The 27750-nt window shown below is 43.9% G+C and overlaps 1 protein-coding gene across 2 annotated transcripts in view; it reads left to right on the plus strand.

Moving 5' to 3' along the window:
• The window catches only part of csmd3b (CUB and Sushi multiple domains 3b), a gene marked incomplete at its 3' end in the record, with an annotated part of 316085 nt that overhangs the window by 180384 nt on the left and 107951 nt on the right, over positions 1-27750 (plus strand). For both annotated transcript variants that reach the window (XM_079288066.1, XM_079288067.1), the window contains exons 7-10: positions 223-300; positions 4187-4274; positions 4458-4582; positions 14069-14190. In XM_079288066.1, coding sequence (XP_079144192.1) covers positions 223-300; positions 4187-4274; positions 4458-4582; positions 14069-14190 — 413 coding nt within the window. The remainder of the gene's footprint in view (positions 1-222; positions 301-4186; positions 4275-4457; positions 4583-14068; positions 14191-27750) is intronic.

Below are 27750 nucleotides of genomic sequence, written 5' to 3' on the forward strand. Positions count from 1 at the left end.
CGTATGTAAGAACACAGTGCTCAAGAATCCCTCTGTCAGTTTGTCTCATTTTGTCTTTGATTTGTGCTGAATAAAAGAACTATTTGTTTTCTAACGTTGCGAGGGAGAAGAATCTGCCTTTTTTAAATTCCATTGCTTGCTCTCATTTTTTTGTTTTCTTCACTTTATCCAATGCTGCTGTCTGATATTCTTCTCTTTCCTGTATTCTGTTCTTCTCCGCAGTGAAGCGATCAGTAGATTTTAAATCGCGGGGAGTTAAATTATTCCCTGGCAAAGACTCCAGCAACAAGTTCTCAATATGTGAGTTCACAACTTAATGTCACTGTGGCTAATGAACTAATGTGTGAAGTCTTGGTGTGGCCTGGACTGGTTTTGTGTTTAGGTTTGGTTTTGTTTTGCTTTTGTATTCTTATTTTTTTTACTTTCTCTCATATAAGGGCTGTTAGTTCCAACACCTTTTTGCCTGTATTTATTAACAACACAAACGTATTGTGTGCAGACAGTACATGCAACATCAATTCACAGAAACATAGAGCTTGCATCTGTGACTGACATGTTTAAATGAGTCATCCTTTCATACAGAGAGATGTGTTGGAAGTTGCCACAGCCTTTATACGAGCCTGCTTTTGCATTCTGCCCGACTGCTGTGTGTTTTTGTTGTTTTGCTGTTTTGTATATGCATTTTCGTCACGGTGTCTTGGTTTATGCATGCTTCTTCATGGCTTGCTTTGATATATTTTGGTTTGTTTTGCCTTGCTTTGGGCTTGTTCTGGGGATGTGAATCAGCTGTTGTGTTATTGTTTCCCGCCCCCTTCCTGCCTCTTCTCCTTTATTTCCTCACCCTTCTCTTCTCTGCCTATCACACACCCAAACTAGATTTTACACGCAGGTCATTTGGGGGCATCAAAGCAATTATTACAACATCCCTTTGCCCTGAGGCCAGTGGCGAGAATATAAAAGTGTGACGAATGTACCTCCACTATTATTCACATCTATATTAAAGTTGTTGAGTATACCCTCTCACATTCAGCAGCAAGTCAAAAGCACTGTTGCGGATTTATTATTCCAAGCTTTCTACACGCTGTATGCTTAAATCCAGTCCAAGTACAAAAGGTTCCCTGTTATTTTACTGCTCTTCTTTTGGAACCACCACAATGTCCTCGAAGTTTGTGAAATCCCACGTTATAAAACTTTGGAAAACTAACTATTAAATAAGACAGCCTGAAGTCAAATGATCCAGTGTAAGGGTGCTAATGGTTCATAAGTCGTTTGATGCACTGTATTGTAAAAGTGGTCTCACGGGTATTATTTAATTTCGTTCAACACTCTGACATCGAGAGAACATGCATAAAAAGCATGACAATTCTCCAAGAAAGAGATCAGCACCTTTTTTATTTTACTGAAGTTCCACTTATTAAAGCTGTCAGTGCCCTCATAAACCCAACATATTTTAGAGTTATCTTACATCTAATTCCCTCTTTATTCCTTTCTCACTTCTTTATGTCTTTATTACATCTCCTCTACTCTCTCCTATATTACACACATACACTCACACGCACATGCACATACACTCACACAATAACGGTTATGAAATGTAAGCATGATTATATTTCCCATCTAGTTTAATCCTGAGCACACTACACACATTTTGAACGTTTACCCAGCCGGAGGGTCTGACATAAATAAGCACATATTTGCAAAAGGACAAACACATTTGCATCGATGCAAGGACACACTCTCATACATGCCAACACACAAACTTCTACATACGCATGAAGTCGAGTGACCCTTGCTTGTCCATGTTGTTAATTGGTTTGCATGCTTGCCAATTGTGTTTTTTTTTTACATTTCTGATTTATCCGCTTGTTTTCCTTATTTGCTCGTCCACTTTGTGTTTCTGCGTGAATAAATACGGCATGAGCCGAGCTAAGCACAGCACAGAGACACAGCGCATCCCCATATTCATCAGGCTTCCTGACAGTTGGGGGAGTCATGGTTGAGGTTCGATTCTGCAGCTGTGAGTTTGTATGTTAATTAGTCTGGCCCCGATTGGTTCAGATGTTAATTTGCTCCGCTCTGACTAGTTTAACTCTCCGCTGAAGCACAAAACCTGTTTGTGTGTGTCTGTCCGTGCATATGTGCGTGTTATTGTTTCTGTACATGTGTTTTTGTACATGTGCATGTATGTGTGTAAGTATGTGACTGTTGAGGGTTTTTGTGTGTGTGTGTGTGTGTGTGTGTGTGTGTGTGTGTGTGTGTGTGTGTGTGAGTGTGTGTGTGTGCGCACCGCACTGATACTGTAACCTGTCCCTCTGTTATGGTGTTCATCGTCCAGATGGTCAAATTAGCCGCTCCAACAAAGCAACAAACTATCTAATCTACACACACACACACACAGACACACCGACCACCTGCTGGGTTTGTTGATAAGGACTAAACATGTACATGCATGTCAGTCGGTCAGCCCGGACAGGCTGGGTGGATGTATGAATGGGCACAATTATCGCTCTGCGTTTCCTACACCTAATTGAGTTTAAAATCTGAGCTTTATCATTCGGATTATACAGCACAACACATGTGAAACTAACTGAAACAGCATACTTAGGGCATAATCATAATCTTTTTACGGGTGAGATATTAGATATTCTGTGCAACAAGACCTTGTTTAGATAAGTTGACGGTGACTTGTCAGCAGCAAAATGAACATTTAGATATAAAAGCTAGATGAAGAAAAAACGAATGATTCATGATGATATTGTCAATCTCCATCCAAATAACATATAAGCTATTATGGTCTTTCACAATCAGACATAATTGAAGGCTACTAATGAAATAAGTGATCAACAGACTACTGACGCAATTTGTTCTTGTTGCTGCTTGAGAAATCGTCTGAATATCATACGACACTAAAATACATGATTAGTTGTGTTTCCGTCATTTCTACATTCGTCCCTGCATTCGAATATCAAAGTACACCAGGGGGTGTTTTGTTTGCTCGCTGAAGTAAATAAGCACACCAAGACAGTTTTTTCCCTCGAGTAAAAGTCCACCGACACCAGACATTAGGAAAGGATGAACGACTGAAAGAAGCGCATTAAACATCCTCCGAGTGGCCTAATTTTACTTTCATTTGTGTGAATGAAAGATGAGGAGGACTAAAGGATTATTAAAATCATTTTACTCTTCACCGTGATCTCCTTAAGAAATACGAGAGATCCCGTCACGTGGGGCCTAACATTGAGTAAAACTAGGTCATCAGTGGACTCCAGCTCATTAAGATGCTTGCTGCTAATAATTTAGTTGTGAGCCAAACTACTGGAATAATGGTTCCCTTTTGGTATTCGAAGAAAAAGACAAAAATAGTTTTATGTGTTTTGAATTGGAAATGTTTTAAAATAGAAAGCTTTTGTTTGTGATTTTCTTTCATTCACTTACCTGACAGCCATGCAAAGACACACTGTTCTGTCTTTGCTCATCCACATGCAAACACACACTTACGCACACTGTCCGTTAACCCAGCAGCTATGTGTCTTGCAAAGTTGTCATACTTTTAAATGCTCACGAGAAATAGAGAGAGAATGCTTGAGGTGTGTGGGAATGAAAATGCTATACTATAGTGTCTCTTTAAAGAAAGCCAGTGAAATACAGCTGTGGGGTTATTTATAAGGGAAAAGAGGCAGGGGAGACCGAGTGACAGGAAAAGATTAAGAAACCAAGCAAGCAAGCAAAAAAGAAGTAGAAGTAGAAAAACAAAGATAGGAAAAGAAATAAACACAATAAATAAAAGCTACATACGTACAGCAGTGTTGTAATTGGAGAAAGAGACAGAGTAGAGATGCATCGTCTCAGAAGCATGTGTGTTGTGATTGTATGGTTCTGTCTGCTGTTTGGATGTCACTGTCAAGATTAGCTCTTGTGTTTCTGTGCTGTGTCGTCCCCTGCCTGTCTGCCTACCTTACCGTCTGTCTCTATCTCCTGGTCCGTGTAACGTGTTTCTCCTCTCACCTGTTTCCCTCTGCCTCTGAAGCTAACAAGAGATGATGCAGGCAATGCTTCCGAAACTAAAAGTAGAGAGCCGGAAATGTCCTGACGCCGAACGCTAAGTGTTGCTTTGCGCTCAGCCTCATCGGTGCCTTATTGTAACCTGTCTGTCCCTGGCTCTCCACCTGTCTGTCTCTCTGTGTAGTAAACGAAGGAGGAGTGAAACAGGCATCCAACTCCTGCCCTGACCCGGGAGAGCCAGAGAATGGAAAACGCCATGGCAGCGATTTCAGGTACAATTTGCATGCACAAAGTTGCACACGGGGGACCTTGAATTACATCTTTGTATTCAGACATATCTGCACACACAGGCACGTCTGCACATAAAGTAAATGCATTAACACACTTCTTGTCCCTATATTTCAGTTTTTCTAACTCTTCCGCGTGTGTGTGTGTGTGTGTGTGTGTGTGTGTAGCATTGAAAGTGCAGTGCAGTTCACTTGCGGAGAAGACTATGTTCTTCAGGGCAGTAAAACCATCAGCTGCCAGAGAGTGGCTGAGGTCTTCGCAGCCTGGAGTGACCACAGACCGGTCTGTAAAGGTAAGCAACGGCTCTCGACACGCGTCTGCACAAGCATACTAATTACTGACACCACAGTAGCAGACACAGAGACGGCTGGAGAAAAAGGGCAGTCAGCACACGTGTGAAGGTAAGAACACAGTTTAAGCATAACAACCCCCAGTTGCCACAAAATGTTGCCTTGGAGTTCGGAGTGCTGAGTTTGTTGTGGAAAGAATCACAAATCAGTTTAACGCCTCTGGCTATGAAAATGATGAAACAAAACACTCCATAATCCCATGTTTGCAGGTTGCGCCACACTAACATGCTGCAGTCGTATTCTTACATCGAGGCAGTTATGATAGTGATGATATAGTGATGATAGTCGGGGCCCATAATTACACCCTCTATCATAAACACAATATACTGTCAACACTACTGTGAACAAGGTCTTACAAATTGCAATTTACCTCACAGTTTCAAACGTGACACATTTGAACACGTTTCAGATGTTCCTTCTTCGGCTTCCAGCACTGGTTCCGGTTTCACATGTGCCACTGCCTCAGTGTCTTATGCAACGCACACACTCTCAGATGCACACACTCGCATGCACGGAGGGAGTGAGACAGAAGTGAGAGAGGGCGTCTGTCATGTTAAATGCCAAAGTCGTTTGTCATGTCTCCCTTCACCAGGCTTCAGACTGTGGCTGGAGACACATACTTTAACATAAAAACCAATATACACTGGGTGCGGGGGTTGTGTATGTACGTGTGTGTGTGAGAGAGAGAGAGAGAGAGAGAGCTTCAACACCAAACTAATAATCACTGACATATAGAACTGCAAGGGAGAAGAAAGTAGGGACAGAGGAGAAACAGGAGGAGGAGGAGGAGGAGGGGGAAGGAGGCAAGGAAAAGCTGAAAAATGTCACACCTACTCTTTCTGCTTAAATTATACCCTCCGTGAAAGTAAAACTCACTGTAGCCATCTCAAGACATTAGCATATGAAAGCCACCTAAACTTTTGCGTAACTGATGGCAGATTTAAAGTATTCGGAACATAACTCCCACATGTAGATGGAAATTGAACCATTTGTAACTTCCCATTGTTTTGATCTCACTTTAGGAGGAACCTTCTGAAAACACTGATTACAGCCAGACATAAAAGATGATGAATTGATTAATCTAACCAACTCAACTAACCTGTTGTATTTATGTTCCATTCAAATAACAATTCATTTAACAATTTACCAAAACTGAATATCTAAACTTTTCTGATTCATATTTCAATGTTTCAAAGCAAGCAAATGTAACAAGATAATCAACCGAATCAAAAATGAGTTTGTCAGATGCCTGATTAGAAAGACACAGGACCTCAAATTAAAAAGGATCATGTGACACACAGATTCATTGCATCACTGTTTTTCAAAGCAACCCTTTTGATTTGGTGAATCAGTATTTTTCTTTAAATTTCAAATGTTTATGACATGGATTGGATTGCATCACTGGAGTGATGGCGAATGTGTGTTTGCATCAGTGTGGGGCAAGTGAAATCATTGAAACGATTTACAAACTGTAACAACACCAGTCACAGCTGCAGCTTGTTCCCCGGGGGAATGCATGCTTCCACCTGTCGCAACCAACTTGCACATTGATGTTCATTACATTGACAATTTGCCCCATCCCCACTTAGTAGAGAAACTTTCTTTCTATTGGCGCTGCACTGGGAGATCAAAGTGCAAAGTCAGGGGTCCATAGGGAGAGTATATCTTGCTCAAGGACACCTCAGCAGGGCAGCCATGGGCCCTGAACTCTTGCACTCTGGCTAAAGGACACAGTGTCACTCACCACCATCCTTGAGTGCTGCGCTGGGTTTCTTTTGTGAACCAGACACACAGGGGGACTGACCTTCATTTAGCATTTTGTTAGTATGACAGCACAGGTCCTTGTAAGCCGGCAGGTTATAACCTGGCCTGCAGTTGTGACAGGACTGTCTCATTTGGGCTCTCATTGGTTCCTGGAAATCAACCTTATCACCCAACTTATTATTATAGTGATGACACCCGCTGATTGGCTCTTTAAGATTGTTATTGGCTGTTAGGGATTCATCATCACTAAATACTTTATAATTAGCAATTAAATACAGCTGACATTAAGCCAATCAAGTCTCTCATTGACCTGCGTGTGCTGATGGGCTAAGCTTCCCCAAAGGGAAGCTGCCAGTGACATTCAAAGTCCCTGATTATTGTCCCCTGTGAATGGTTAAAATGAATGACCTCCATCTCTAGGAAACAGAGCTATCAGTCCGCGGTCAGCGGGGATCTTTGTAGGCTGACTGAGACACTTTCACCAAGCTATTGCTTTAACGTTTCAGTAGCATTGTTCAAAACTCTGTTGAATTTAAAACAGAGTCGCTGGTATTCCCAGAACGAGTGAGTACCTTTTTGACAAAGCCACGACAAAGTGCACCATGGCTGTTACATGGCTGTTACATGGCTGTTACATGGTTGTTACATGGTTGTTACATGGTTGTTACATGGCTGTTACATGGCTGTTACATGGCTGTTACATGGTTGTTACATGGTTGTTACATGGTTGTTACATGGTTGTAACTCGTGACTATTGTAGTTGATTTTTCTTATTTTAAGCGTCTCACGATGGAGGGCACTGTTACTGCAGCATCATCCCTTAAAACAAGCTGCATAGCTCAAGTAATGCTACCCTATGCTAAACGGCAAACAGTAACTTACTATTCATGATATGCGTTGTTTACAGTTCATGACGTGACCTTTGACAAAGCTACCGATAGCCGTGAATGCTAAATACATGCTTCTTATTGAGACAATATTGCTGGAGGACATTCTTTTTGTTTTTCTGCTCATGGAAGTACTGATAAGTGCCATTGTTATGCAGTATATCTCTGTCCTACTTTGGTGAAACAGAAAGACATCCATCTTCAAAAATCTCATAAATCCCAGGGTAACCACATTGAGGTGGCTTGAAGGACAAGATACACAAAAGACTGGAATCATATCTTTTTTGACAACAATGCTGAGGCGTTATTTGAGCTATGTGCCAAGATCACTCAAAAGAGAAAACAAAAAAGAAAAGCCACACTTCTATGCAACTGTAAACATTGCAAGTACCGGTATACATTTAAAGCTTGAAATAGGGTTTTTTTTGGTGGTGTTAGCCTCACTGAAAAGCATAACAAATAATACAGAGAGTACTCCTCTATATTTAAAACATGTTCACGAAAATCCTTTTCCCCTTTGGGGCAAAACTACAATACGCCTTAGAGGCAAAAAAGAGTGACTAATCTAAAGCTAACAGAATGTGAGATGTTTTTATTTTCTTCCTTCTTTGCCAGACGTCCTCTTTAACAACTCCGCATCCAGGATACAATGTTGACGTCGTCCAGACATGTCCAATCAAGACGTGTGGGAATTGTCTCGGCATCTGACACATTACACTCTATTATGCTGAATGCAAGCGCATGTGTGTCCAATTCATTTTTGAATTCAAACGGCAATCACAGCACAATTTGGAAGTGGAGCTAGAGCAGGACTACATTGTTAGTATGATACTGTGGGCTGATGGTGGGCTTCAGTAATGGCCAGAAATCAGCTCAACTCCTCTTATGTTTAAGCCTCTGAGAGTGAACCTGCCAATTATATGTAGGCAGCTCCCAAAAATGCCTACAACACCTCTTTGTATCTTTGTGATGTTAGTTTTACTGTGACACAGAAATATATAATCATGCAAGCTAAGTTCTTTAGAAGGCAGAACGATCTGTCCAATTACGCTATAAGTTATAGTACGTGTCTGCTATTATTATCATTATTCCTGTTCATGTAAGGGTAATCTCCACACATGGAACCTGCGTGGCTAACCACTCAAGTATGTGGTAAAATACAGAATGTTGAGTGATAGAACATTGAATTAAGGTACCTGCTATGTTTGAAGAGACGGTCTAAGCTGATGGAAATGCAATTTCATTCCAAAAATGTTGCAGCCAACTAAAAATTGTGCTGCGTCTGCATAAACTCAACTTGAGCAGCACCGCTCCATCTACCTTGGCACAATGAAAATGGCCGTGTGCCCCTGTGTGCACCTCTGCTGGCTTTATGGGCGCAAGGAAATAAATTCAACTTTGGAATGAGTTCAACAGGTAAGATAGTGTGTGTGAGCAAAGCAGCCATACTTGTATTTCATTACATGTTGATTTGATATTTAGTGAGAAAACGTTGTGGTTCTCTTCCGCACAGTGTCCGTTATTTATTTACCCGACTTTGTTCCATCCAGTTGAACCACTATGGAATGAGCGAGAGGCTTTGTCTAGCTGAACACAGCTCACATTTGACCTTTACATTCAGACCAGCCAATAGCTAAAGCGGAAACCCGTGAATAACGTTGAAATTGGGACAATCTGTCAGGAAGCATCAAGCCAGCTGAGTTATTAAAGGGTCACCTCTGTCAAAACACTAAATACAGCTAAATGTGTTGTTTGGAACGTTAGTGGGAAAATAAAGTGAATGTATCCTTTATATCAAAACGGTGAACCAATAGCAAGAGACTGATTAGGATAAAAGGAGGGGAAACAGAGTGGCATTCACTTCATTAAGTTCAATCAAACAATTACAAAACTAAATGCAAATAAACTACAAAAACAGCCAGAAAATTGCAATGTCCTTCTGTGCACTCCACCAACTCTTTATGAGAGAGAGAGAGAGTCCATGTGGCACCTTGATTAATGGACAGATGGCAAGGCCACGAAGCCAACTCTCTCTCTCTCTCTCTCTCTCTCCGTCTATCTGTGTGTGTGTGAACTCCAGGGGAGCTCACATGATCTGCCGGACTGTACTGACTCACCGACGGGCGCTATACATTAACCCGACAGACACTAATGCACATATGTTGACTTCAAACAGGAGAGAAACAAAAGAAAGAAACTTCAGTGTACAGGCATTGTTCACTACGCTGATGACTGTCTGTGTCTATGTGTGTGTGTGTGTGTGTGTGTGTGTGTGTGTGTGTGTGTGCCATTAAAGCTCTGACCAGAGCGAGGTCCATCGAAAACGCTGTGTGCCAGCTTAATGATGTCATCAATCATTCTCTGTGTCCATTGGTCGGTCTGTCTGCTCCTGTAGGCAGCCTGTTCAAACAGCCATTTCAGCCTTCCCCGCTCATGCTCCTGATCTCTACTGTGACACAGTGACGCAGTGATCTGACGCTCAGTGTGAACAAATGAACTCTTCACCAAAATAATATAATTTGAAGTGTATTCTACTCGTATGTTTTCTGACGTCGTCATATTCATCCAAACTCAAATCACCTCGACTCATCGGTACCATAGAGACCGACGAACACACTCGAGACAAAGGGTGTAATTAGAGATGACCATGATCGCCTCCTTGTTATTGACACCAAAATAGAAAATGCCCCCGAATGCTTTCTGTCAAAATCCTGATTTGGTGTTTTCAATTTAGCTTACCTGTCTAGTTAGTGACACATCATCCCTGTCAGAGGTACTTTAATGAGAAATGTCCCCTTTTGAGGATGACCCTTTAATAATGAATGTACTTCAATCATGAAGTCCCTTTGATGAAGAAATTGTGAAAAATACTAAGGAAGTTAACCATGTTGAAAAATGACTTTGAACTTAGCTTGTAGATATGTTATGATTGACAGGTAGATTAAGTACAAGCATACCACTGAGTGATTCCCGAATTTAAAAGAAAATACAACAGTCTATGCACTTATAGCTTTGCTTGATACGGAGCATGAGCTAAACGAATAGTAATACACCAGTAAAAGTGTGCAATATCCAAACGTTCAGCAGTTTAAAAATGAGCACCGAGACCAAGGATGCATTTGTACAGCGAGGACGTTGCTGGTCGAGTAGCATGCCCTCTCCAAATAAGCACATGAATTGTGTACTTTGGGAAACTCATCCATGTGATTCGACTTTTTTTATTTTTGATAGACCTCACCCCCAATTCTGTTCATGCTCTCTGCTTGGGATACAGGGTCAGGCGGATAATCTGCAACAGGTTAAGCGTCCAAGTATGCTTCAGCAGGTATTGCTGTATGCTTGATTGAACCTGAGCCCTCCACTGTGGGGACGACTCGCTGACAGCGAAGGCCATCCTGCCGAGAAAACAGCAGTTATAGATCCTGAGGGTAAGGCAGAGATCAGGGGAAACATTTAGGAGTTTTTCGCTACGCTAGAATGGAGTACCGAGTCAAAACATTGTGATGATGAAAATTCAGACTGCCAAAAAAAAAAAACAGCAACCTTCCCGGTATCTTATGGGGTTGTGCTCTGAAGCCATAAAACAAAACTTTAGAGAACTGTGAGGCAGACCATTGGAGCTACATTGAAATGCGATCCTTGCCCAAAACGTCATTTCATTTTGGTCCACATCCCAACGGTTTGTATGAGTGTGCATGTTGGTGTGTGCTTGAGAGAGAGAGAGAGAGAGTGAGAGAGAGTGAGACTCCTGGGGGAATCCAGTTGATCTGAATATACAAATTCAAAAGAGGATATGTTGTTAAACACACACACACACACACACACATATACTCACTGTGGTTCCTGCCTCAAGCATTCAGTTAATCTCGCTCGTGATTCCAACAATATGCTTTTAGTACCAGATAGACCTCATCAAAAAATGTTATTTGATCCAGAATTCATTATGGCTTCAATGACAGTGTGGCCTTTTTGGCTTCAAGCCCTCTATACTGAGAGCCAGTATAAATGACGATGAGAGGGAGAGAACGAGATGCAGACAGAGACGATGCTACACAGACAGACAGACAACTATAATATAAAGTAAAAGTCCTGCATTCAAAATCTTACTTTATTAAGTTTTTACTACGAACAATAGATCAAATGTAAAAGGTGAGAGAATTAGCACCCACTGTGCACCTCGTCAAGGCTTTTTAGTGTCTTTTAGCTTATTGTTTAGTTTCTTTGAGCCTGCAGACTTGGCTCTCATTAACCTCATTTCTTCCTGCAGGAAGTAGTTTTTTTTTCAGTGAAAAAGCTCTGATACTTAAGCAACTCGCAAGTAAGCATCGCGAAGAATTTAGCAGCTGAAGAGCTGGTTGTGTGTCTTTGGCCATGAAAGAGATGTTTTTACAACAACATAAATAGATATTAGAGAGGGAATTATGACCTGTTTACAATACATCCTTAAAACTACTGTCGACAAGATTTGTTTTATTCCATAAAAGTACAATCTTATATTTCCTTATCATTTGAATTGTGTGTTTTAATGAAGTAAAAAAAAAAACAGATGACTTTAACAAAGTAGAAGGACAACATTTAGAATGTTTGAAGGTTGACACTGAAAAAAATGAAATCATCTGGAGCCTTTTAGACCAGATGCTTTAATCAAACACCAAAGGGATCTGTATCTACGGCAAAAGAACGTGATCAGGGACCAGGGACCTGTATTTGCTTCCTTTGTTTCTTTTGTTCTGATCTGATCTTTGATCCGCAATACGATTCAAACTGTGAGTGTTATGATCCGTTGCACCACTGCTGTTTACACATACATATACATCAAAATGTATAAAATAATACTTGTATGTAAAATCTTCACTAGCGGAGCCACTAGTATCTATAGTGGTCAGCTAAATACAGTATAAACAAGTATAAACAAAGCTGGAACTAGAACTTCTTAAGAATTGGGGTAGAATTAAAAAGTAGCGTGACATGAAAATACTCAATGAAGCACCTCAAAATTGTACTTCACGAGTCTGCCTCTAATAAATGAAACATGCAGAAGACAGGCGCAGAAAGGGACAGGAAGACAAATGGAGAGAGAGAGCGAATGATAGAGTGTACTGTAAATCATGGAGTGTATACAATGGCTGATACAGGGACCGAGACAGCGTGAATAAAAGGCGCATAGAGACAGACAGACGGGGACGTAGAGAGATGGGTGGAGTTTAGTATAAATTATGGGATGTTAGCTCCTCCGGTAATTCCGGTGATAACTCTCTCCGAGCTATCGCTATAGCAACCCCGTTCCCGCTCTGCTGTTGGCGCGGCGATAGGAAGGCCATTCGTTCAGGACACGCTGATTGAGCTGTCAACGCACGTGCATACACACTCTGTTACAAAGACACACACGACATGCAACGCAGAGACGTGGACAGAGAGACAGACGGGAGAGAGCTCTGAGGGGCCTTGTACTTGTTCTGACACTCTCTTACAACACCACACGGACACACCCCATTACACACACACACGCAAAGAAACACAAACACACTGTGCTACGATTCTCTTACTTGAACCTTGCCTTCCTTCGAACGACTAAGTCACAGTAGCGCTTGCGTGGGTGCTTGAAAGTATGCACTTCTGTGTACTGTGTCTGCATGGTGAGTGAATTATGTGTGAACGCATGTTAAAAATGTTCTCTCACATGAAAGCCTGCTGCGACACCGCTAATTGTGTGTGTGTGCGTGAAAGCCTAGTATGTCGTTGTTGTGTGTTTCTCGGTTGCACAGTGCATATCAACCGCATGTGTTAATGTTCTTTTGTGTTTCTGTGTGTGTGTGTGTGTGTGTGTGTGTGTGTGTGTGTGTGTGTGTGCGCGTGCATGGCTGTTAACTGTACGTGTTCCCGCGGCCTACCGCTGAACTAATTAATTAAGGAACAAACACTGCTTCAAACCAACCAGAAAATTACAGAAACTCTAACATGACGACCCAAGGACAGACAAGCGGGTTCTCCATCAGTCAGAGCACACGGCCTAATAAAGGCTCGGTTGGTTTATTGAACGACGAGCATGTGTCATTTTCAACACCACACTGAGTGGTAGCTTCACAGTCGGTGGTTAGGAGTTCGTCTGCCTTTGTGTTGGATTCGCATTGAGACTCTCAACTCAAACTGCGTGGAACACTTTTACACCACTGGCCAACCGAATGTTGCTTTATTGCTCAAGTAGAAGCTGTATCCGTTAACATCCTGCTGTGGTATCTTATGTGAGATGTGCGTTTCGGTTCTTTTTTAAGACCGAATATAATTCTTACCCTGCTAGTAGTTGGAGGTTGTTGACTTTAAATAGATTTTGAGAGTAAATTGCTGGTGAGTGTCTCTATCAGTCGATACCAGCTAATCCTGTGGTATTTCACAGCCAACAGCTTCCAATTAAGTACTTCTATCGAGGGAGATGTCACTGAGAGTATCAATAACATCGTTCTGACCTGCTGTTCTTCTTTCTGTTCGGGTCTCCTCTTCTCTTGTTCTGTCACCACACTGTTACCATTGCAGTCGTGTCACTTTTAATTGTTTTTTTCTCTCCACGGTATCTTTGATCCACCAACTGTTCTATATGTTGCTGTTGTATTTGTTCTGAGACTCAGTGGCTAAGCATATACTTAATGGCTTAATTATAAAGGCAATTGCCTCTCTGTTGTAGCGCGGTGACTCAACAGTGCACAACGTTGCTAATACGACAAATTCTACAGTTGCTGCTAACAACAATGACATTTTGTTTTTTGTTTGTTCCGTTCACAGTGAAGACATGTGGCAGTAATCTTCAAGGGCCGTCGGGAACCTTTACATCTCCTAACTTCCCAATTCAATACGAGAGCAACGCACAGTGTGTGTGGATAATTACTGCTTCAAATCCCAACAAGGTAAATCGCCTTCTCTCGCTCCGTCTTTGTCTGTCTGTCAAGCAAACTCATGTTCAAATTGCTGTTGTGAATCGACACACATTGCTGTTCACTTTGGAACGAAATGGAATATGACCATTTGATGTGTTTATTGCATCACAAATAATTTGTGACTTGTGTCAGACTACATGTGTACACATGTAGATGTACTGCACAAAGTAATATGTAAAATACTGTCTGTGTTCAGTATGTCATGTGTGAGTGTATCAACTCAGCTCAGGTTATCTGCCTGAACTAGCTTTCAATTAGGCTTTGCTCCATTTGAATTTTACGCGTTCAATGTAATATACATCAACATAACACAGCAGGCCTTACCGGCAATAACAAAGTCAGCTTAGCAGCATTTCTTTCAGAATTGAAATGTGTCGATGATAATTCATGTATGAGATGCTGTAAACGATATGCTAGTCAGGGCATATCAGTGTCTAATGCTGATTGGTTAATCCTGCTGAGGGGCAGGCGATAGGCTGGAGGTGAGATGATAGCTGTGATTGGTTGCTTTATGTCCCAGGAGGAATCTGATTGGTATGCAGGAGACACTTCCTAATTCCACTCAGGGTCACTGTGGTGACCGCTCTGTCGTCTATGGCAACACCTGCGTCAGCACCATGGGGACGCACACTCACACGCACACACAGATACACTTCAACACGTGTGTGTGTGCTCAAATACACACCGAGGCTATGTTAACACCCACACAAATACTCTAACACACACACACACACACACACACGTTGCTGCGTTGCTCTTGCTCAAAACCTGTGTCTCTCTCTCTCTCTCTCTCTCTCTCTCTCGCTCTCGCTCTCGCTCTCGCTCTCTCTCTCTCTCTCTCTCTCTCTCTCTCTCTCTCTCTCTCTCTCTCTCTCTCTCTCTCTCTCTCTCTCCCTCCTCTGAATCACAACTCTCACTGTCGGAGCCCAAGGCCTCTGGTTTATTGCCTTGAGCAATACATTTTCTGTTGAAGGCTACAATGAGTATGTGGCTGTTGAAGGCTATGATACTAATGTCCTTCTGCACACTGTTCATGAGTGCATGCGTGTGTGTGTGATGTGTGCAAGAAGTTGTCAATGAATGTGTATGTGTGTTGCGTATGATTATGGAAATTGCCAAACACGTTGACCTGATTGAAGACCAGATCAGCTGAAGCTACGTCAAGTCATTTTAATAGCCTCCTATCTTTAAAGGATTTACGGAAAGTACCCTAACATATGCTGTCTTGTTCCATTTTATTTCATGTGCATGTCATGCACCATACTGAATCATATGCATGGCTTTTGTCACACTGCATCGTATATACAATATGTCATGCACAACGTGAAACACTACATCAAACGTGCGGTCTTCAGGGGTCGGACATCCATTGAGAACAAGCACAGATGCAGTGCCCGGGGGGCTAAGACGCCCACCACACAAACCAAACCATCCCTGGTTCAAGTCCGACTGCTCCTCCCTCTTCCTCTCTTATAACATGTCCTCATTGCCTTGCACAAAATGCCTCAAATCTTAAACAATAAACTGAGCTGAAGGCAACGGGAACTGGACACTTATGGAAATTGTGTGAGACAGAGGAATGGAGGCTTCTTAATATACTAAGCCCATTTAAAGAGACGGATGAAGTTACAAAGCAAGAGCAGGGGATGAGCATGACAAAGACTGACAAATCATTTCGTGTTACTCCAAATGATTTCCCATTTTCATTCACTTTTCATCTCTCTTGGCAAGTTGTTTTATTCATGCAGGACACCAGTGAAGAGGCACATATAAGAGCATGAATATTAATAGTTTCATAAAGAAACTTAAAACCTCAATATGTGAATGTCATGGATTGTCATCTTAGGTGCTGTCAGACTTGTCTTACTGCCGTCAGATAAGTGTCATTTCTTTCCAGTGGATTTGCTTTAAAACGTTGGTGAAGCCAACAGCATGAATCAATCAATTTGAAGATACATTGTTGTCAAAAAGAATATGTTTTTAAAGTTTAGAAATACTTCAGTGACATGCATTGCAATTTAAGTATCGTTCTGAGAAGAGCTGTACTTTAACAAAGGCAATACCGTGCATGTCAGTACACATTTATTGAATGAAGCTTTTAATACTGTTGGGCTCTGACCATGTGGCTTAAACATGTGCTGTGGACAAAGACAATCAGGCCTTCACTTTTTCAAGCACAGGTCTCATCCTGACTTGTAGTTTGAGGAGAGCAAAGGGATTTCACACTCAGGTGTGAATTCCCCCCCCCCAAATAACCATGGTAACCGCTGCAATCTCATTGGCCGAGAGCCAAGAGACCCCAGGACCCCTGTGGTTCGACCTCTGTTCTATAAAAGTGCCTGCAGATCACACCTCCTGGCTTTCCCCCTTCGACCTCGGTTGAGTTAGGGAGCACGCAAACGCTCTCTTCGCCCGGACCCCCCCCGTCCAGGCCACAGAGAACCAGCTTTCCCCCCACGAGGGAGCCCCTCGAACCCTCATCAAACCCTGTCAGGTCACGAGCCATTTCGCTGGACGAAACAGCCCGTGATAACGAATCTGCATCAGCATTCGTTCAGTGCTTCCTGCTTCTTTTTATTTTGTGCACAAACCGGCACAGAGGAGCCCGACGAAGCCTCGCTCCTCTCGTGACCGAGGATTCCCGGCAAGACGCGCAGACACGTCGTCTCATCCGAAGTTAACTGTTCTCCCTGCAGCGAGTACAGACCGGACCTGCGTTTGCTCCAGAGCCACGCTAACGGACCGAAGCCGCGCCAGCTCACCGCCGCGCGACACACAGCGCCCGCTGCAAAGCCGCGCCGACCCGCAAGCTCCCCCCTGTCCCCCTTCCCGACGAGGAAAACGGACAGCTTTGCCACAAACACTTCCACGTTGCAACGAAGCATCTACAAGTAAGATTCTTGGCATTTGGGCATAGCTTAGCTTAAATTAACGTAAGTTTAATTCAGGCCATTCATTTATATGTTGATATTCCCGTGTTTTTGTGTGTTTAAGACTGTCGCGTGATATTGAAGTATTACGCAATCATTACGGAGCAGAGAAGCTCCGCTGTATTTGTGTATCAACTATGACTGTTTCTTTGGGATTAATTTCATTCATTGTCTTCCACTCCGTGTGGAAGTTCTCTTTTCATTAACTCGACTCGGTGAGTGAGCTGAGGTGCGTGGTTTATCACGGCATAAGTTACCGGCAGTTCTCAAGACGACAGCGGTATATTTATGCGTGATAGAGCCAGCCAACTCAGGCTCACTACAACGCGCACCGCGCGCAGAAGTCTGATTCATGAGCCCCCACCTTTTTTCTCTTTCCTCCTTTCACGAAACACACACACACACAGCTCCTAATTCTACCCCTGGGGAACCTCGTTCAAACGAGCGCCTCACATCACGTGCTGCCCAGGCAAACGTGAATTACGTACAGCAGCCCCATTCTGCCATTTTGTCCGGGTCCCTCGACTCCGCCATCTTTGTAGTTTTTAGCTGTAGTTCTTAAGGCCCCTCCCCTTTGGCCAGCGTCACTCGACGCCGCCATCTTTGTAGTCTTTAGCGTAGCTGTAAGACTCCCTCCTTTTCACCCACAGACCCACACGCACACACACACACACACACAGACATACACCCTCATCCATTTTATTCATTCTTTAGTTTAGGCATATAAAATTGTATGATAACGTTTGTTGGTTGCAATATTAATTGATTTGATCATTTATTATTTTGATTCAATAAACTCTGTTATACTTTCAGGAGCAGTCGTCTGTGATTACTTGTGCATATGTATTTGATAAGACTGTATGTAGTAGCCGGTGCTCGAATTTAAAACCCTTCACTGTCACTGAATGTATAGTCATACGCAGACTATTGACATTATGAGTGACTACTAATTATGAGACTTAGTTTTATCGTTTGGTTATTGGTCCCTGTTCGCAGGGTGGTGCCCCGTTTATATTAATAATCATTAATAATTGTTACATACATCAATAATTCTATTGATGTCAAGAATTCAGTTTCTTAAATGCTGATAACCCAAACACGCTCCTTTAGATCCCAACATAATGGTGCCCCGTGTGAGGGTACGTTATTCCAGTTTTGTTACAGTATATATGCACATTAATCCATAATTATTTTTGAATAATTAATTTTCCAAAAAATATTTTTTTCGAAAAATTATTTTTTTTCCCTCTTTTGAATGATCCAAATTCCTGAAACTTATTTCCCAAAATAGGTAGGCTTTGATCTTCAAAATCTTGTCTTATTGTAATTAAATTTTTGATTTTAAATCCAGATTTTTAATCTTAATCTTTAATTCCCTTCTCGAAATTTTATTTCGTTTCCAGGTTTAATTATTCGTTTCATTTCTTAAACTAACAGCCAGCTGTGTAGTAGATTTGATCGTTTATTTGTAATACCTTGCTTGTTTTCTTAAATCCCTCCAAATAAGTTACACACAGCTGTCACAGGCCCAAAGTGCTAAACCACATTAGCATTTTCGCACCTCTGGCTGCAAAGCAGTAGTGATACCTCAGAGCAGCAACAGTAGAAACGTAAGTCACAGAGCTAGACATTTCACTGTGCGCCTGCATGAACCGTAACACTAACAGTAATTAACATCTAACAGTAGAAATCCTAAGTTACAGAACTAGACATTTCACTGAGAACCGTAAACACTAACAGTTTCCGTTCTAACACTAGGGAATTAACAACTACTGGGAGTCGTGCTCATTAGAGAGAATGAGTGACGAGAAATCCCCCATTCCTGGAGCTGTAGCTCCAGAAGACACCGCACTACGAGATGCGGTGGCTGATGTCCTCGGACTCACAGCAAAGGAAAGAGAGTACTTTGCAAAATACACTGCTGTCCTATGCGACGAGCAATTAGAGCAGCTGGTGGCTTATGTAAATAACCCAGCAGGTAACAGAGAACGCCTGATTCAGGACGTAATCGGCGAAATACTGCTCATCTACCATCAGAAAATGCAGCTGCAAGCTGCCCGAACCCGGGCACAGAGCGACGAGCAGCAACGCGAGATCTGGACACTCCGAACAGAGGTTCAGGAGTTGTCACGTGACTGTAGAGCCCTACGGTCAGAAAATAGTAGCCTGCGCAGTGACCTCAGAGAGGTCAACCTAGAACTCTCTAAAGCATCAGAGAGTGATGACAAACTGAAAGCGCTTCAAGGTGTTCCAGCAACCCCGGTAGGTACTGCTACCCCCTACCGAGCCTTTCAGCCCAGTCATTTCTTGGTCTCGGCTCCTTCATTCCCCGAGACCCGAACCACCTTGCATTTCTTGAAAGCGACATCCCCAACCAGGAGGAGAGAGGACCAACACCAGGTCCTAGTCGGCCCAGGTGGCTTCAAAACCACCTCAGGCGAACGCAATCCTCCACGCAGTTCACGCGCGCGGCAAGAACTGACCCCATCCCCCTCAGGGAGGGAGGATGATAGTCGTTACCACCATCGTGAGTATGGAGACTCAGACGACTCAGGCCCCATCAACCTTGGAGGCCTGCGTACTCGACAGATTGAGTCTCTGGTGAAAGACGTAGAGCGCTTCAATCCCGATAATCGCGACTCGAGCATCGATGACTACCTAAGGGAGATCGATCGCTGCCTCCTCGACCTATTGCGCCTCTCATCGCGCGAAAAGCTAAAGCTAGTGTGGAAAACCACAGCGCGAAGCGTCCACGCTTTCATTGAAACGCTCCAGCCGAGCATCCGCGACTGCTATTCATTCCTTTGTCACGCTCTTAGGGAGGAGTACTCCCTGTACACCGACCCAGCTTCTGCCACCCTCGGCGCCTTTGCCATTTCCCAGGAAAGGCTAGAGTCTCCGAGAGACTACTTCAGGCGCTTGAGATCTGCGTACTTCCAAGGACGTAACGCCCCAGGTCTAGAAGAAGACCATGCCTTCAAGTCGCTATTCTTGCACAATCTCCACGACAACGTGAGATACGATGTTACTATGCACTGCAGAACGAGTAACCTCACCATGCCAGAGATTAGGAAATACGCGCAACTTGCATGGGAGACACGCGGACGGCCGACAAATCGGTACGAAGACACCGCCATAGTCTTAGGCATCCAACAGTCGAGCGACTCCGACCTAGCGTCGGAAGACGACGAGAGGACTTGGCCTAGCGAGCCCTGGTCACCCCCGAGGAACAAACGACCCTGGCGGTCGAAAGACCAACGGAACCAGGGGGGTGAAAGACGCCCTCAAGGGCAACACATCAGGTAACGCTGACTCGCAGCCCACCTGACTAAGCCAAGTGACCTTTCCCCCTGCTGCCAAGTCGACGTGGTGGGGGGGGGAAGAGAACTCAGCACACTTCCGGAAACGACCACTCCCATTTTCGCACCTCGGTCTTCAACCTTCTTGGGCGACCTTGTTCGCAAAGGCAATGCCCGTTATGTATAAATCTATACATATTCTTCAGTCTTACTGGGGGGTCATAACACTCTTGCTCTACCCGACTCCGGCTCAGAAACGAGCCTCATGTGTTCCCCCACCTTTTCGCATACACCTCTAGGGTGCCACAACCTTAGAGGCCCCTTTCGAGCCCCCTAGCTCGTAAGATCTTTCGTCAACTAAGCCTTCTTCTCCTGCTCTGTCAGCATGATCCACCTCCAGCTTGTTCCACGAAGCCACCGCCTTCTTTCAGCCGAGTCATCGGCCGGGCCTGTCAAGTCGCCAGTGCCGTAGGTAGCTGAACTTGACCTGTGCGCCGGACCTGTCTCCATCTCTAATTAGGAGGGTGGGGGGAGGGAGATATCACCAGCCCGCCATGACACACTCCAGAGTGAAACTGTTCGCGACATTTCCCTGAGTGCTGACGGTAACGTGGGATATCCGCCCTCGCCACTTGAACAGCGCGAGGGGGGTGGGATCTCTGACAACAGAAACTTAGAGAGATGCACTTCACAGGAAGTACACTCTAATCTCGCCAGTGCCGAAACCAACCGGCAGAATGGCAGCTTAATATTGACTACTAACGTTTAACTGCATGCTCCAACTCACCCTGTAGACATGCACTAACCGCTAACACAGCCAACTTCAACCAGAACAGTTGCATGACCTGACAAACCATTGCGACTGTAAACTGATGCTCCACTCTCATAGAGAACCCTTTGCATGCTTTATAGACTCTACCAGAAGTAACCAAAGAAGACATAACCTCTGCCGTAGCAGTCAGATTTAACCCAGGACCTCATCCGAGAAGGCTCAGCTGTCAACAGCTGGAGCAGCGAGAGACCAGCCTAGCTAGTCACACTAGCCGCGCTAATGAAATCTGTAAATCTGCTACCACTACTGTTATGCAACCCTCACAGGTACCTCTGGCCTATAGTCTTGGCAACGCAACTCCAATATCGATAGATTCTAAAACTTAGACACAGGACTCGCTCTAAATCTACCGATTAGAGAGAGGTAGACGCACATATCATGTACTAATAGATCCAGAAGCGACAGACTAACTGGATTCCCTCCTATTCATAACACCACGTAGCCAACCTACGACTGCTCCGCCGACGGACTCCAGTCCTGTCTAGGAGTTGAACCAGTAACCACTGTTTGCCCCTCACCTGCTTCTTGTCTTTCTATTCTTTCCTTCTCTCTCTTTTGTGTTTTGTTTTGTTTATTTGGGTTGTTACTTTCTTTGACACTATGCCGCAATGCTAGATTATCACAACATCATAATAGCGATTGAATTATTTGGGAATAATGTTTTGCTCACCTATGATTTGAATTGTGTATGATAGTAGATGTAGGTAGAAGTAGTTAAAGTCATCTGCCCAGATGCCACCTTAGTCATCTGCCCAGATGCCAATGAACTCTGAACTTGACCACTATGGCCAATGAACTCTGAACTTGAACACCATGAACTTGACCACTATGAACCTTGAACTCTATGAACAATGAACACTGCCTGTTTTAACCACTGCTTTTGGTCTCAGGAACACTTGGACTGTCTCACCTCTTCAGGTTTCCCCACCACATGGATGCACATGCCAGCCCTTGGTTTGCTCTAAAGACCGAAGCCAACATCTCGCTCTTCAGAACAAAGGGGGGATGTTGGGCTCTGACCATGTGGCTTAAACATGTGCTGTGGACAAAGACAATCAGGCCTTCACTTTTTCAAGCACAGGTCTCATCCTGACTTGTAGTTTGAGGAGAGCAAAGGGATTTCACACTCAGGTGTGAATTCCCCCCCCCCAAATAACCATGGTAACCGCTGCAATCTCATTGGCCGAGAGCCAAGAGACCCCAGGACCCCTGTGGTTCGACCTCTGTTCTATAAAAGTGCCTGCAGATCACACCTCCTGGCTTTCCCCCTTCGACCTCGGTTGAGTTAGGGAGCACGCAAACGCTCTCTTCGCCCGGACCCCCCCCGTCCAGGCCACAGAGAACCAGCTTTCCCCCCACGAGGGAGCCCCTCGAACCCTCATCAAACCCTGTCAGGTCACGAGCCATTTCGCTGGACGAAACAGCCCGTGATAACGAATCTGCATCAGCATTCGTTCAGTGCTTCCTGCTTCTTTTTATTTTGTGCACAAACCGGCACAGAGGAGCCCGACGAAGCCTCGCTCCTCTCGTGACCGAGGATTCCCGGCAAGACGCGCAGACACGTCGTCTCATCCGAAGTTAACTGTTCTCCCTGCAGCGAGTACAGACCGGACCTGCGTTTGCTCCAGAGCCACGCTAACGGACCGAAGCCGCGCCAGCTCACCGCCGCGCGACACACAGCGCCCGCTGCAAAGCCGCGCCGACCCGCAAGCTCCCCCCTGTCCCCCTTCCCGACGAGGAAAACGGACAGCTTTGCCACAAACACTTCCACGTTGCAACGAAGCATCTACAAGTAAGATTCTTGGCATTTGGGCATAGCTTAGCTTAAATTAACGTAAGTTTAATTCAGGCCATTCATTTATATGTTGATATTCCCGTGTTTTTGTGTGTTTAAGACTGTCGCGTGATATTGAAGTATTACGCAATCATTACGGAGCAGAGAAGCTCCGCTGTATTTGTGTATCAACTATGACTGTTTCTTTGGGATTAATTTCATTCATTGTCTTCCACTCCGTGTGGAAGTTCTCTTTTCATTAACTCGACTCGGTGAGTGAGCTGAGGTGCGTGGTTTATCACGGCATAAGTTACCGGCAGTTCTCAAGACGACAGCGGTATATTTATGCGTGATAGAGCCAGCCAACTCAGGCTCACTACAACGCGCACCGCGCGCAGAAGTCTGATTCATGAGCCCCCACCTTTTTTCTCTTTCCTCCTTTCACGAAACACACACACACACAGCTCCTAATTCTACCCCTGGGGAACCTCGTTCAAACGAGCGCCTCACATCACGTGCTGCCCAGGCAAACGTGAATTACGTACAGCAGCCCCATTCTGCCATTTTGTCCGGGTCCCTCGACTCCGCCATCTTTGTAGTTTTTAGCTGTAGTTCTTAAGGCCCCTCCCCTTTGGCCAGCGTCACTCGACGCCGCCATCTTTGTAGTCTTTAGCGTAGCTGTAAGACTCCCTCCTTTTCACCCACAGACCCACACGCACACACACACACACACACAGACATACACCCTCATCCATTTTATTCATTCTTTAGTTTAGGCATATAAAATTGTATGATAACGTTTGTTGGTTGCAATATTAATTGATTTGATCATTTATTATTTTGATTCAATAAACTCTGTTATACTTTCAGGAGCAGTCGTCTGTGATTACTTGTGCATATGTATTTGATAAGACTGTATGTAGTAGCCGGTGCTCGAATTTAAAAACCTTCACTGTCACTGAATGTATAGTCATACGCAGACTATTGACATTATGAGTGACTACTAATTATGAGACTTAGTTTTATCGTTTGGTTATTGGTCCCTGTTCGCAGGGTGGTGCCCCGTTTATATTAATAATCATTAATAATTGTTACATACATCAATAATTCTATTGATGTCAAGAATTCAGTTTCTTAAATGCTGATAACCCAAACACGCTCCTTTAGATCCCAACAATACATTGGCAAATAAATCACATGAATGGCTTCATGATGGTGGAAGACCGTACGATCATTCATGGCTCAAGTGAATAGTGGCAAAAGGAAATTGCAGTTTCACATCTCGTGGAGTCAAATGTAATTTACTAGAATTAAAAGCAGGCGTATGTTGGGCAGCTGGTAGAGGCAAACGGGCGGAGGGGAATAGAACACAGTGGGAGCACTGATGATCTGGCATACCGTTCAGTGAAAAGTTATCTTCAATTAGGAGGCTGATGAGGGACTTAAGGGCAGGTGAGTGGTCAGTTGATCAGGAGAGAAGGCAACCAGAAACACGGACAGAGACAGAGTCTTGAATCTGAAGATGGGGAAGATACACTCAGCCTTCCTCTCCCACTAGCAGAACATCGCTTTTGTTATTGCTTGTACACGTCTCTCCCTATTTCATCCTTTTGCTTTTTTTCTCATATTCCCCTCGTCTCATCCTTCTTTTTGTCTCTTTTCTTACACTACCCATCCCTGCACCCCCCTCACTCCCAGAGGCACTGTCCTCAGAATTACCCAGATTCTTCATTGAGGAGCTCAGCCTGAAACCATCATATTACTATGGAGGAAGAGGGAGGAGGGCGAGGGCACTCGTATCACTCTCTCCATTGCACCCATCCTCACTCATATTCTACATTTCTCACTGTCTGCTCCGAGAGACACTGGGTTTCCATAGCATACTCGCTCTTGTCTTTGTCTTTTTGTCTCTGTCAGCCACATTCCCTCTATCCCTCTTTGTCTGCCCACCCCTTTGCTCCCTCTCTCCCAAGTTAAGTGCTAATGGGGTTCTATAGCTCTCTGACGTTATTGCTTCATTTAGTTTTTGGCAGAATGAGCCTTTAGAGCCAATTCATTCTCCCCTGTTCTCATTTAACCTTGGGGATGGCATGACTGGATGGCCATTACTATACTACACTCTCTACTCTTTTTTTTGTCTTCTCTTCTATCTTTTTTTCATGAAACAGATCTTACTGTACTATTGTCTTTTCTTCATCTTCCCCATCATTTAGCATGCCAAGTGTAATGCATAACCCATGGATATAAGAATACTCCTGCAGTGCTGCCATGCTGCATATTTAGTTCAGTATCACCACTATAAGCAGGGAAAAAGTAATGCCCCCGCGTTCAGGAAGAAAGGAAAGTTGCACTTGTGGGTAGGCTTTCTGTCGACTAATTGGCAGGCATTGCATTCAGTAATGCCCTGTGGGGGCCTACAGAAATCCGACAAACACACTGAAGCCATGAGGCAGAAATCACAAGACAAGAAGACCACTGCACTGGCTGCTTTTAGTCGCTATTAGTGATTGCACGGCTTGCTTCTGCATCATCCCGTCGAAGACGAGATGCATAGCACTTTCTTTGGGGCTCAGGTTTAAATGTGGTAAACATTAAGTAAAAGAGCACTTTGATTTAAATGCATTTTTCAGTACAGTTAGTTGCATAGCAACAGTAAAAGCCACAGCCCACATAGCCTTTCCTGCAGCTTTCTGTGCAGAGTTGGTATCTTAAAAAAAAGAGACACCTGGCGGATTCAGCTCGATGAATCAGAAGTGGGGAGAAAATACAAAGTTGCAAAAGGGCTTTGCCCATCAGTCTTCATCAGCTAAAGCCGGAGTCATCTAACAATGGTGCAATTTATACCATCTAGCAGAAGCATGTTCAAGGCGATCGCGTGGCAGAGAGTTTACCGAAACACTGTCCCAGACAATCTATTATTCCGCGGCCCTGTCTGTGCCTTCTCTGCATCACCGACTGTGTCGCTCGCCAGGTGTTTCGGATATTCCTACAGTAACTGTATCTTCAAGGTATCCCTTGATCTTATTACGGTATGGCCAGGGAGGAGACTCCCCCCCCCCACCTCATTGTCTCCACGACAACCAAAGGAAGCGCTTTATCAAGCAGAAATCCAATTCTGTCGCCTCATTGGCCAGAAGCCATAGATGGATGGAGAAAAGGAATGCAGCAGCCAATTAGACAGAGAGAGGGCCAAGAGTGTGACAGCAAGACGGAGGGAAAGAAAGGCAATAGAGAGAGAGAGATGGATGTTTCTATGAACGCACCCTATTAGAGGAGAGGAGAAATATGTAGAGTGCTCAGTTTCATCTATCGTGCACACACACACACACACACACACTCTCCGCTGAAAGAGATGCAGAACGCACGCATAAACATTAACCCACCCACTGTCGGTAATGAGGTTCCAATCTAAGTTGCTTTCAGTACAGTGTTCACATTCTTACACACACACATGGGCACAGTGTAATGTAGCTATATCCCAGCTGTGTTTAATGCTGTGTGAACAGTGCTGATGTGGCATTAGGGGATTCTGTAAAGGATGTATACAAGGAGATGGATAGTCTAGTTTCCATCATCGGGGCACACAAGCCCTCCTCTGACTTTATTCACTGCATGGACAAACAGGTCCGGCCTTTCTCCTGCCACAGTAACAAAGAAGGCTGGATGGTCTCCATTACATATACAACTAACTGAAGCCACTGACGGGCATTATTCCTAGCGCTTTCCATCAGATGCTACCTGCTCAGCAACTGATCTCCTTTTCATTTTCAGGATTTGTTTGAATTTTTTTTGACACCTTCATCGCCCTGACCCAAACTGACTTTTTGGGGTAAAAGCAGTTTTGAGGAAATACTCAATACTAAACTGCACGCTCAAATGGAATCCAAATATTAACAATTTGCATCGAGAAAAGGAAGTTTCTCTTTTCAGACACGTGGATGCATGTGGCAGCTGTAGCAGCACAGCATCTACTCACCGCTGTGACATAATAGGAACCTTTAGGAATATTTTTCAATCCTAAAACACTGTTTAAAGTTTGAAGGCAAATATGAGCCCAGATGGCTTTGTTTATTGGCACGACATACATTTTCTTTTCAAATTAGAATTTTGATGAGCCCAGCCCAAAAGACTAAAGTCTGTATGAAATCCAACCAGTACATCACGTACCATATACTGAACTGTAACGACTAAAGTGAGCTGGTTATTGAAACAAGAATTTGTGTGTGTGTGAACTGATGTGAGTTAACATAAAGCTCCAGTTTTTTAACTGGAATTTGCCGAAATGCATTTTGACAAGCCACAAAGCTTCTGGGAGAATGTCATTTGGACAGAAGAGACAAAACTGGAGCTTTTTGTTGAGTCACATCAGCTCTGTGTTCACAGATGCAAAAATGAAGCATACAAAGAAAAGAACACCGTACCTACTGTGAAACATGGAGGAGGCTCGGTTATGTTCTGGGTCTGCTTTGCTGCATCTGGCACAGGGTGTCTTGAATCAGTGCAGGGTACAATGAAATCTCAAGACTACCAAGGCATTCTGGAGCGAAATGTGCTGCCCAGTGTCAGAAAGCTTGGTCTCAGTCGCAGGTCATGGGTCCTCCAACAGGATAATGACCCAAAACACACGGCTAAAAACACTCAAGAATGGCAAAGAGCAAAACATTGGACTATTCTGAAGTGGCCTTCTATGAGCCC

The sequence above is a fragment of the Melanostigma gelatinosum genome (genome assembly GCF_949748355.1).
Source record: "Melanostigma gelatinosum genome assembly, chromosome: 17".
Lineage (NCBI taxonomy): Eukaryota > Metazoa > Chordata > Actinopteri > Perciformes > Zoarcidae > Melanostigma > Melanostigma gelatinosum.